This window comes from Conger conger, chromosome 11 (assembly GCF_963514075.1).
Source record: "Conger conger chromosome 11, fConCon1.1, whole genome shotgun sequence".
Lineage (NCBI taxonomy): Eukaryota > Metazoa > Chordata > Actinopteri > Anguilliformes > Congridae > Conger > Conger conger.
This window is the reverse complement of record NC_083770.1, coordinates 27,546,418-27,558,861: the sequence shown is the minus strand read 5'-3', so window position 1 is coordinate 27,558,861 and position 12,444 is coordinate 27,546,418. Positions and strand designations below refer to the sequence as shown.

The following is a 12,444-nucleotide window of genomic DNA, read 5'->3' as shown; positions in this document are numbered from 1 at the left end:
ACAGCAGTGGTAAAAACTATTGTTTAGCTTCTTGTTGCTGTTTATCTATATGCCACTGACATACTAGAATGTAAATTTATACTGTGATAATATACTACAACTCCGCTTATTATGCATTCATGCTTGCTCTTCAGCCAATATCTGAATTGATTTGTGTGAACAGACCCTGGTTGTGTTGTGCTTTGGGGTGTTCTTGCCACTCTGCAGCTGTCTGGCTGCTTCGACACAGACTCCCATTCATGACAGAGCTCTCTCTCCGTAAGCTTGGGCCCCCTGTCTGGAGCGGGAGTTACCCCTGAGAAACTGTAGGATTCGGAGTCTGGAGGTCCCACAGCCGTCTCTCTCTACACTTCAGCTCTTTTTCGGAACGATTCCCGGGGGAGTGTCCCTCCGTCAGTCCGTTGGCTGCTTTGTTCTCGTCAGCCCACTATTAGCTTGTGGCAGCAGTATTTTTTTACCATCTCCAGCGGACCCCTGGGGCGGAGCTGGGGCGGGGGGAGCCTTCCTGGTTAAGACTCTTATATAAGCAGGGCCTGGCTAATCCTCTCTGGAGCTAATGACTCCGGTCACACAAGCGGGGGATGCGCTGGATGGTATTTTCAGTGTAGATAAGCCTGCAGAGAGTTGGCACTGTGCAGCCTCGCTGCTCGACACTAACGTGACCCAGGCCTGAGAACTCCCATGTTGCTTTATCTGCCTCCTACAGGCCAGTCCCGTCTTGGTGTTTCCCACAGGATTTTTGGAAACTAGAGGGGGGCCCCAAACTATCCAGGAGAAAAGAGAAACGTGAGCAAAAGCAGTAGTTGTGCTCAGATAGTAGTTTTGCGCACACCTTCAGATTGTGTGGATGCTCAAAGCCTGTATTTCTCCTCAAAGGCTGAAATATTGCAGTCAGACAGGCTGTCCTCGCTGTCCTTTGGAGTCTGTAAAAGCACACACCAAAACTGTTTTCATGCTGAGTTTTGCGCTGCACACACTGTTCTGTGCACGTAGATTTTGCTTTCTCTCTCGATTTTTTTTGCATTAATTTGCCGCCATACCAAATGTCTTTTTTCCCAGTTTTATTCACTAAAACTGCTTCTTATTTCAATATCAGCCTTGGCAAAACTTGCCTGGTACTCTGTAAAAGCATTTGTGCAGGCTTGGTGCTTTGTCATGTGGTCCTCCGAGCAGCAGTGGGCAGTGTTATTGGTTACCCCAGGCAGTAATGCAGGCAGTGACCTGTCACCTTTCTCCCTCAGTGAAAGGGGCAGGGAGACACCTGTGCTGTACCATGTTCTGAGATCCCTGCCCCCCTTCCCTTGTGCCCCCAGTCATCTTTCTGGACTGTAAGTATGGAGAGGAGGAAGTGACTGAGAAGATACTCACACGCATGCACCTGGTCGGCAGCCTGAAACTTTGGAAGCACTAATAACCGTTTCCCTTTAAGCAAGAGGTGGCCCTGGTTCACCCGATTTTGCCTGTGGCATCATCTCTGACAAAGGAAACTCTAGAGCTTGGGGTTACCTGAGATATGTCAATGGTCATTTTCCCAGCATGTACCAGTGTTGGGCAGAAGTGGAGATGGAAGAGCTGTGCGAGAATGCTATAGCTAATCATCTGTGTTAACTCCAGGCATGCTGGATTCTGGGGCCTTAAACGGGGTGGAGCACTCTGGGGAAATATGGTCTGTCTGCCTGGCATGGCATGGTGTTGATAGGAACTAACTCAGAGTGTGGCCGATTCTCTCATGGAACGAGATTGCCTCACGTTTTCAGTCTATGTCTTGACTATGCACTAACTCTTGCTTCCTGACCAGCACTGTGAACAAGCAAGATGAACAGCTCTTGATGGTCAGATACTTGGCTTTGGTGTTGGGTAGAATCAGAAATGAAATTACTTGTAAGGGTGTGAGATGAGGGTGACTCAGGTCTCACTGATTCAGACTGGTGAAAGTAAATTAATCACAATCTCCATGATTTGACTTGTAAGCAAATCCTTTTTTCAGATATCATTCTGTAATGCTAGTTTTTGTCCAGCAGGGGCTACTGTTTTGCATTGATGCTACAAACTCAACCTCCTGTTGGTTTTGATTGGCAGTGAAATGGTGGCTATAGCCAAATCAAATATTTGCTGCCCCTATCAAATTTGCTCAATTAAATTAAACATTACTTGCAATCTGCATACTGCTTGGGAATACTCACTGCTTTCCGTTTTCAGGTTGTTTTTGTTCCCTTCACCATTTGCAAATGTTTTTAAGATAAGAAAAGGGAGTTTAGTGGTATTATGATATTCTCAGTGCAGTAAGATTTAAGGTGTGGAACATCCCATCTAAATGGTGAAAGCAGGCTGGTCTGGGCCTTTCAGTTCTTTAGTAACTCACACCCCTGCCTTATTGCCCCAGGCTAAACTGTAACCCTGTCACCTAACTGCTTCATACTTGCCTGATACTTTTTTTTCCCCTAGCCTTTCTCTAATTTGTAATTTTCTTCTCCATTTCTCTTCATTACCTTTTCCTGCTTTCTGATTCTTATTGACCCTCCTTCCCTTAACCCCTGCCATTCCTCACATCCTCTGTTCTCTACCTGCCTGTTCTCCTCCTCCTCCTCCTCTCTTTTGATCGGCTCACAGAGAAGCTGATTGAGGGGCTCAAGTCCCCAGAAACCTCTCTGCTGCTCCCTGACCTTTTACCCCTGGCTGACCCCTTCGGTAGCTCCGCGGAGGGCTCCAGCAATGGTAACAACAGGCGTTTCCGTCTGTCTGTCTCGTCATGTTTCCATATGCCCCGTCGCCCATGTTGTCTTATGTGTTGTTTGGCTAGTGCAGCGACTCCTCGCGTCTCCTCATGCGCTTGTTTGTGTCTGTGGGGAAGCCCAGTCTGTAGGGAACCCTAACCCTGCTCTTCAGTGTGCTGTGAAGACCGGGGCTGTGTGATTTGGGTGTGGGGATTTGCACTGTCACTGTCCGGCATTCCATGCTCCGTCCTCCGTCACCTTTACCCCTGTCAGTCTTGTCACATTCTGTTCACATTCCCCATGGAGTTGGGCCTCGAGGACCATGTCCGTTTCTGGTTTTCATGCCAACTTCTGGCCATAATTACTTGATTAGCCTAACATTTACACCAAGCATCATCAAAACTGGGACCAAAATCCAACCCTGGTTTTCTTTTCTCCTGGGTAAATAACTGAACAATTAGTGCTTCTGATTGGCTGGACGCCTAACTCCCAGGTAAAGGGAGGGCAGAAAACCAGTTTGGCCCAAGATGATAGATCCCTGATCTATGCCATCTGAGGTTTTGGCTACATTTCATTATAAGCACATGACAGCCAAAAACTATCCCTATATGAAATGTTTTTCTGTGGTGTAAGCTACGAGTGAACCAATGTTGCTGTTTGCGGCCAATTGCCTAATTTAGCATGGGTGATTGATATAAACAAAAACCAGCATGCACACCAGCCCTCCAGGGCCAGAAGTGCCCATCCCTGCCATACACGATACTATGCGAGTATTCTTTCTTTCCTCCATGCCACAGACATCCTCTTCTGCTGTAAGGCCTCTCTACCCTGCTCCTGTCGCTCAACCCTCTCTCTCTCAGCAGCAGGTCAAGTGGAGATGGCCGTGGATTCTCTGATCCCAGGGCTGGAGGCCCCCCAGTCCCAGCGTCACATGGCCCCCCCTGACGTCGTCTCGTCCGTTCTGCCAGGTCAGTGTCCCCACCCCCCACCCCTGCTCCTACCAGCTGCCCCTGAAAGTCAGCCATCACACCTGCCTCTTCGACTGATGTGCAGTGGCTGGTGGAAAATTAAGGTAGTTTTAGGAGATGTTTTCTGATGGAGTAGTGGAGTAGTGGAGTGGTGGTGCTTTTGCTGGTGTCTAGTCTGCTGTGTGATCCTCCACGACAGAGATCCTCAACCCTGGTCCTGAAAGCCACAGGGTCTAGTTTTTGCAGGAAAGCCAATGGTGTAAGTGTGACCAGCAGCTTGAACTGACCAGTTAAATGCTGAGCAATATCAAAGGCCTACAAACTCCATGGCCTCTAGGACCTGGGTTGGGAACCTGCTCTTCAGTCGGTGGGAAGACCTCCCGTCATGTGAGGCGGTGCTTAAAGCACAGGACCGTTCCCTGTGTTTCTGCTGAGTAATTCTGTATGGGGAACAGTGGCCTGGCGTATCACTCCGCCACGCTTGTGCGAGGTGCCGTGGGCGACCGTTTAACCTCACAGGGACATGACCCCGTGCTAAGAGCCACGTTGTAGTTTGGCAGATCCCACAGAGTAGCCCACGGAGAGAGCTGGAGCAATGCTAACAGTTCAACCATCCAATGGCAAACACATTCTCTTCATTCCTGCTTATTTATTACCACTCAGGGCAGACTGTCTGCATTCATTGAAGCGGGCAGGTCAGCGCCCTGGTGTTCTGGAAAAAGGCTGTTCTTTCAGGACAGTGTCCAGCTGAGCTCATGGTGGCTGGTCTCCCAGGTATTCAGACTGGCACGAGGAGCAGTCGCACCAGGTGTGTGTTGAACCATGGCCTGGTGTGTGCCTGGTTCTCAGCAGTGTGGCTGTTTTATTAAAGGCTGGACGTTTGCTGCATGGTCACTGATGCAGTTGTGCAGGTGTGTTGAGCTGTGCCAAGTCTGGTCCCAATGGTTTCCAGCCATTTTCCAGTTGACATTCACCAATGCGCGAGACGTCCAGACCCCACAGCTGCTCGGTGGAGATTGTCTCTCACGGTTGGCTGTCGCAGGTTGGCGAGCCTGCATTTGGGTTGCCTTTAGCCTGACCACGCCAGACAAACTGCTGTGAGAATGTTGGCAGAGATGGTTGGCATATTTATGGGAGCAACACCTTTCCTTGCTCTGCAGTTCAAGTAGGTGGTTGTGGTCTCTACAGATGCAGGATGTCTGTTCTTCAGCCTCTCGCTGCGGTCTCTATGGAAATGGTTTGAATGGTCTGGTGGACTCCTTTCTGAAAGCTACGAGCTGAGGGACGTTCCTGGTTTCTGGGTCTGCATGAGTGCTAATGCTCACTGCGTTCTCTTCAGCTTCAGCTAACATCTTATTTAACTTTTTCTTTCTCACTCCCTCTGTCCCTCCCTCTCTACCCTGGCCCTGTGTTCGCTGTGCTTCGGCCTTCCTCCTGCTCGCTGTCCTGTCCTCCAGACCCTATGGCTGGGGAGGACTCTCTGCTGGGCTGCTCCCTGCTCTCTCACCCCTCTACCCCTGGGGCCCCCCCTGCCTCTACACCCCCCTCCTCTTCCTCTGCTGCCGCCCCTGCTGGCTCCGCCTCCTGTCTGGACGAATTTGCGCCCGTCTCACTCGGCGCCTCCCAGCAGATACCGGGTAAGGCCCCTTTACACAGGCTCCGCCCCTTTATACAGGCTCCACCTCTACTCTGTTCACCCATAATCTCAGACTCCTTTCCCTCTCCCAAAAATACCAACAACCCCATAAAATCACAGACAACCACATCTCTCAACCCTGCCATGCCCACAATGTCTCGCTGGACGCCTTACCTTTCGCTGCTAGGCAACATCTCCCTGCAAGTCCTGCATACAGTATCGGGCTTTTGACCATTCCCACTACCTGACTCATTGTGAGCCATGCCCACATACTGTATACATACACCCATCAGCCACAACATTAAAACCACCTGCTTAAACTATTGTTTTCATGATTAATAATGCTTTAAACTGTATAAACTTGTCTACGAACACTTAATATTTCTATCCTACATAAGTTTCACCGCATGCAGTACCATGTAATTCCAATGGAGGGAAGAAGGGTAAAACTGATGTAGGATTAGATGCCATGCATTTTTAAATATGGGTGGTGGTCTTTATTTTTTTTTAAATATGAAGCATTCTACAGGTCCTGGAGCATCTGTTAAGATAGACGTCATTTCACTTTTCATTGAAAAATAAAACTTTGAATGCAATTCACTTATGATTATCTGCTTATATAAGTACACATATCATAGAATGAAATATTGTTTATAGACAAGTTTATACAGTTGAAAGCATTTTTAATCATGACAAAACTGCTTTAAGTAGGTGGTTTTAATGTTGTGGCTGATCGGTGTGTATACACTCTGTATATGTTATTGGAAGCCACATTCCAGCTGCATCCACAATATGCAGCCGCCTTCAAAGCCACCTTCACACAAAGCCGAGTCCATGAGCTTGGCTTATTAGCAGCAGAGAGCAGTATTTTATTTCCATCACCGGGTCAGACTTGGTCAGACTTCTAGTTGTAAAAAAAAAAAAAAAAAAAATAATAATAATAAAAAATGAAGTAAATATCTTGAGATGACAGTAAATGTCTAGTACAGGGAGTATTCAGTGTTGCACTGTACAAACATGTACTTGTGAGTGGCTCCCTGATCCTGCATGCTATTTGGCCAGCGCTCAGGAGCATGCCTACGTGCGTAAGGCAAAATCCTAACCGGACTGCACTAACACCATAACCCTGAACTGCTCTGGCTGTTTACCTTCCTGTGCGGGAGCGCACTAACCCACCCCCGCCCCCACCCTCCTCCCCCCCACTGCAGACTCTGCTTACCTCATCTCGGGCTTTGAGCGGCCCGAGAGTACGGAGAAGGGCACTGAGGACGAGTTTGACCCAATCCCCGTGCTCATCTCCAAAAACTCCAACCAAGGTAAGGCCAGCAGGACACAGAGGAGACCACCCCCTGGTCACGCGCAAACAGAACTTGCACTCAATTTCCCACAATCCTGTTCTCCGTAGAAGAACTCCCACAGGAGACAGTCTCCCAGTGAGCGGAGCGCTGAGTAGGCCGTTACCTTAGTGGGGCGGGTGCCTGCCTGGCACACCAAGCATTCTGACAGACGATAGTCTGATTTTAACAACAAAACCCTAATACTTCTCCCATTTTTCATTTGGGCATGCTCTCATGTTACAGTTATACTTAACTTCCTGTCATCATATTAGGCTAATTAAGTCTTTCTAGCAGACAGTGCTTTCAGCACTTATCAGTCCTGCCCATTGACAGACTGAATAACACTGTAGGGCAAGCTTGATTAATATCTCAGCTTAACCTGGGCTTTCCTGAACATTGTCATTCTCCCAGAGGCCTCTCCCTGAAATGTTCTGGGGACCTGGGGATAATCCCTGCTTACTTTCTGTCTCTGTCTTTCTCTCTTTCTTTTTCTTCCTCCCCCTCTTACTGCTTTACTATATTCCCTCTGATTCTCTCTCTCTCTCTCTCACCCATCTCTCTCAATCTCTTATGAACTCATCTCTTCCTTCTCTCGTCTATCTCTCCTGCCTGTCATTCCCCTATCCCTCTTATATCTCCCTTTATTCTGTCCCCCATCTTCTGTCTCTCACTCATCCTCTCTCCTCCTCCTCCTCCTCTCACTCTTTCACTCTCTCTCTCCCCCCTTCTTTCTCTGTCTCTGGCACGTTTCAGGTGGTCACTCGCGCAACAACAGTGGCAGTTCAGAGTCCAGCATCCCCAACCTGGCCCGCTCTCTCCTGCTGGTGGATCAGCTCATCGACCTGTAGTGGGATGGTGGAGGAGAAGGGGGCAATGTGCAGTCTAACATGTAGTGGGGGACGAAAGGCAAATTCGGAATCAGAATTACTGCCTTAAGAGCAGTTTGCATTCGTTTGCCCCTTTCCCCTCCGCCCCACCCTGTAATCCGCTAACCAGTAACGCTGGCTCCAAAATTCCAGCATGGCCAATGCCACTCCACCCCACCTCCCCCTCAACCATTCAAATTCCATCTCTCATTTGCACCTCAGATTCTGTGCCATCCTGGCTGCTTCAGGGTCCCGTCGCTCCCCCCCCCTCCCCTCCATGGTTGTTCTTCCCGCCTTTCCCCCATCAGCAGTCTCCTGTTCCCTTCACAGCCTTGGCCTACCACGCTTGTGTTTGTCTGCACCCCATGTATCTTACGCACCCCGGTCTGCCCGGCCTTTCTGTCGCGCCGGCACTTCTCCGTATTCCTTGTGCAGCATGGGCTATGCTCCTGTTCAATGTAAAGTTCTGTTCCTTGTGGGTTCCGTTTTCCCCAGAGTTCCTTGTGAAGTCGTTTATATCGAGGATATTAACGTTTTCAGAGAAACACAGGTTTTGTTTTCTTTAGTCCCTCTCTTTCCCTTCTGGTTTTTGTTTCCGGTGAAGCGTGTATTTGATCCGTTGTCCTAAAGCAGCTGTGCCTATATGTAGATGTTGGAGCCGAGCGGTAGTGCTGTAGATGCTCCTCAGTCGCGCTGTCTCTGGGCTGCGCACATGTCCAGCAGAGACCGCTTGCCCAGTACTGCTTTGCACTTTACAGGCAGAGGTTGACTTGTGACGTCTGATGCCATGGCTGTGGGGTCTCTCTGTTTAGCCACAGCATGCAGTCTGGCATCCCTCACCTCCTTGCACATTTCTTGATACCCCTGCCCCTTAAAGGCTCCTGCTATATACAGACTGAGTAGCAGTCTATGCACAGGCCCCGATGCACGTTTTACAGTAGCGGCAGCAGCTCCTCCTCTTCCCTCACTGCCTGTTTTAAAATACTAATAACATTAAGTAGTTTTATTGTGAATCCTGCCCTCCTGGTACCACGTGCGCCATCTGTTGCTCACAACATTATGAACTACATATCCCACAATCCCCTGCACATAGCCCAACGTTGCCTAAACCCCCACAACACGTCCTTGTTGTTTTTTCTTGTTCACAATCGTACACAGTATAAGTTGTGCATTAACCGGATTAAGGACGATGAAGCAGGAAAAAAACATGTTTGTGTGCGTTTAAAGGCAGACTGTTTGAGCTGTTCATGTTAGGTGTGGTTATGGAGAACTTCATGTTGGTACATAGCACTCTGTTGCCTGTTTTCTGTACACACACATCTAGATGAGACCAAAGCTCTGTCCTCATAGCACTTTCTAAGCTTCAGCAGTTAAGACATTAGGCTGCAGAGGCTTGGCACAAGAAATGGCTTTGGGCAAAGCGTGAAGAAGGTGTCACTCAACCTTCCATGATTTTATTGGCATGTTAGTTATTTCTGTATGTGGTATAAGGGTAAGACTTCTATGAAATACATGCATACATAAAATCATCGATATAAAAATATAACCCTAATGTTTAACAGCATATTGCACAGCATGTTTAGGTAGGAGTTTTTCCTCAAAAAGCGTGTACATTGTGGTGAACTGACAAAGTCCATGATCTCAACCCTGGTGTGGACTCGCTGTAGCTACGTGTGCTTCTGACCATACTTTGGCATTAAGGATAAGAGCTTCACACATTGAGAAAGGAATGCTTTATAGGGTGGGGTTCCAATGAGTCTGGCTTGCCTCATACTGTGGTTGTGTGAACTGGGACAGAGCTTTAGGTATCTGAAGTTATTTATTGTTTGCTGTGGGAGTGCATTCGCTTTGTTTCATGTTCCACTGTGACTTGAAGTTCTAAAGTACACCTTTACTCATTCCATCCTCATCCTTCATACCTCCTGTACAGAGTCCATCTATTGTTGTTTGTTTGCCCCCAAATTATGTATATTGTTGAACTGCTATTGGAACAAATTTCCTTCTCACCGTGTCAACACGTGCTATATCGCCTATGTATAAAGCCATTGTTCAGATGTCCTTTTCAAATAAATAGTATAAGTACATATAAAAGTGTTAAAAAATATTTAAGATATGTCAAATATCATGGTAAGACTCAATGTGGCTATAGATAGAGTGCTATAGAATGAATGTATGAAGTGAGCATCAATATATAAATATATGATATTCTTACGATTATATATCATAGTTTAAAGATAAATTCTTTATTTCTGTGTCTTCTTTATGAAGCTGTATTTGCAAGTGTAAAGATCTAGTGTCCCTCTTTCTGGTTCCATGTGTCTTTTTGTCTTTTCCCCATCGGTGTAATTTGTGGAAGGAAAACGTTTCGCTCCTCATTGTTGTGCCGCATACGTAGAAAAATGGTCAAATGCAAGATTGCTTTTTTTGTTTTTCTTTCCTTTTCACACCTAAATATTTTTTTGAAGCCTGCCACTTCCTGGGTTGAGTTCTGAGTACTTTTCACCTGGGATTTTCCTGTTCGCAGGGTGTAGTTAGGTCAGGTGTTTTCTTTCGATTGCACAGAAACCCTTTCCATTCGTTGGAAGTAGGCGAATTTGCAAATCAAATCCAGCTCTGTGGTTGTAGCACCGTGCCAGTACTCAGGTCTGCAGAGATAGCTAGCCTCCATACCTCCCCCCTGTCATATCCCTCCTTTATGAATGTGAATCTTCATCTATGGTGTGTGTTTCCAGAACCATTTAGTTGGCTTATTTAGTAGGAGTAGAAAGTTATTGTGCTATTGTAAGAGATGCACTGCCTGTACACAGAGGCTTGTTAAAACAGGTAAATGGATAAACGGGCCTTCTAAAGACCACTGACCGGCCTAGCCTGAGTTCCACCAGTAGGGGCCAGTGCAGAGAAGAGGCAGTCTTTAATGTTGATTCTATGAAACTGTAGCTGATGGATCATGAGACAGCCCTCCCTCTGCCTTGTGTTCCCCTTTGGCCCAGCTGAAGTGACCAGAACAGGCCCTGCTGCATTCAGCCCTGCTTTCTGTTCCTGCTTTTACCCCCAAGTTCAGTTCCAAATGTTCACACAACTTCTGTTTGTCAGAGGGAAAGAATTACTCCAAAAACACAGAACAGGCTCATTGTCCCAATGTGTTTGCATTACAAACTGGAATGATGACAGAAACTTAAGTTAAGCAGCTCCATTTGATTTTGGTCTTCTCATATCCATGCGGTAACCTCAGGAAGCAAAAAAGATGGTGAAAAGGAGTGTTAAATCTCTCTGCCTGGTCTGCTTCAGAGGGAACTGTTGATTCATTAATTTATGTACGCATGTACTGTATGTTCCCTGGTTGATTTTCTTGTTCTGGCCCGTGTAGCTGCGGCCCCAGTATCCATAATACCTATGGGAATAAATGGTGTTCTCAGAGCCTCTGTGGCTAACCACAGCTAGTCTCATCCATCTTCCTAGCCCTTATCCATGGAAGGATTTGCGACCCAATCATTCAAATGCCAGGTCACAAAGTCCTATCTGGTGAAAGAAACCACCGACGGTTAATGTACAGTAGTTGTTGGGTTTTTCCTCTAATGGATTTCTAAGTCATTGCTTGTTGTTTTCGGTCAGGGGTGCTTTCTCCAACAACTGGCTGGTGTTGCCATGGCATTGCCAATAAGAAAGGGACGGCATCTTAAATTAGTGTTGGTGAATGGGTGTGGACAGTTATATGAACCATACGGTATGCAGGCTGGGGTCATTTGCAGTGTAGTTACTCAAGCACAGCATTAAGTGTCTCTGTGAAATCTCCAGTCTGAGTGTAGAGCTTCTACAAGACTGCACACCCTCCAAACTGCTTCTCATCTTTGTACAAACTGCTGATGGCAGCCAGAGATAATGTACTGTATACACTTTCAGTATTGAGATGTCTGGATGGACAGATAGATTAAAAAATTTTAAGCTGGTGGCTGTTGTTTCAAGACACATATTTGACAAATATGTACCACACGTGTCGAACTCCAGTCCTGGGGGGACGCAGTGTCTGCAGGTTTTTGGATTGTTCTCAGCACCCCTGGTTCATTGAAGTTATTGATTGGCTAAAGAATCCACAAACCTTGTTCTCAAGGCCTAAATTGACTAATTGGCTGATTGAAAGGATACCCACAGAAACCTGCAGACACCGCAGCCCCCTTGGGATTCAGTTTGATACCCCAGGGTTAGTACATAAAATAAGTTGAACATTTTAAAGTAGAGAGATGTACACATACAGAGAGTAATTTGGAAATCGTACTGTGAACAGAGTCTTGGGTTTTTGTCAGTTTTGTTTTCTGGTGTCGGTGTAAGCATATTCCTCTCTGTAAAAGGTTGGTGCAGTAAGGTGGGAGGAGTTTATTCCCTTTTCCTGCTTGGTTTCCTCCCCTTCCTTTTAACACAGGGCTCATGAAGGAAATCTGTTCCTGACATCTCTGTTTCCTCTACCTGGAATCCCCCTACCCCGTTTCTGAGTTTTGTTCCTGGGCTTAGCTTTCGGTCCAAGTCAGAGGCCATATCAGGAGGGTTGCATGTGGCTGTTTCAGAATGATCTCTAGGTTGCATCTGTAGAAACTGAAACCGAGACTCTTTATCAGAGCTGACAGCTGATGATGAAGCTTGATGACTGTGCAAACACTGTATGTATTTGGACCCTGCAGAGGTCATTTTACAAATTCTTCTGCAGAGTTTGGCCATTTATAATTGCATATGTAAAACACTGCAAAAAAACGTCTTAAGTATTTTGTACAAGTCTACTTATAATTAGACAAAAATCTTACTGTTTACTAGTGAGATTTTCTTACCCCATTGGAAAATCTTGAAATGAGTCAAACTGTCTGACGTGGTAAAGGTCTTATTTAACAAAAAAGTAATTGAAATAAGATTTAAAGTCTAAGTATAAGACTAAAA

General features: G+C 46.6%; 1 protein-coding gene across 9 annotated transcripts in view; it reads left to right on the top strand.

The window, feature by feature from the left end:
* The window catches only part of LOC133141209 (AP2-associated protein kinase 1-like), a 46,859-nt gene that overhangs the window by 28,654 nt on the left and 5,761 nt on the right, over positions 1 to 12,444 (top strand). For 2 of the 9 annotated variants that reach the window (XM_061261672.1, XM_061261666.1), the window contains 4 exons: positions 2,611 to 2,715; positions 3,575 to 3,682; positions 5,140 to 5,319; positions 6,527 to 6,634. In XM_061261672.1, coding sequence (XP_061117656.1) covers positions 2,611 to 2,715; positions 3,575 to 3,682; positions 5,140 to 5,319; positions 6,527 to 6,634 — 501 coding nt within the window. The remainder of the gene's footprint in view (positions 1 to 2,610; positions 2,716 to 3,574; positions 3,683 to 5,139; positions 5,320 to 6,526; positions 6,635 to 12,444) is intronic. The other 7 variants (XM_061261667.1, XM_061261669.1, XM_061261668.1 and 4 more) reach the window with 7 other exon arrangements.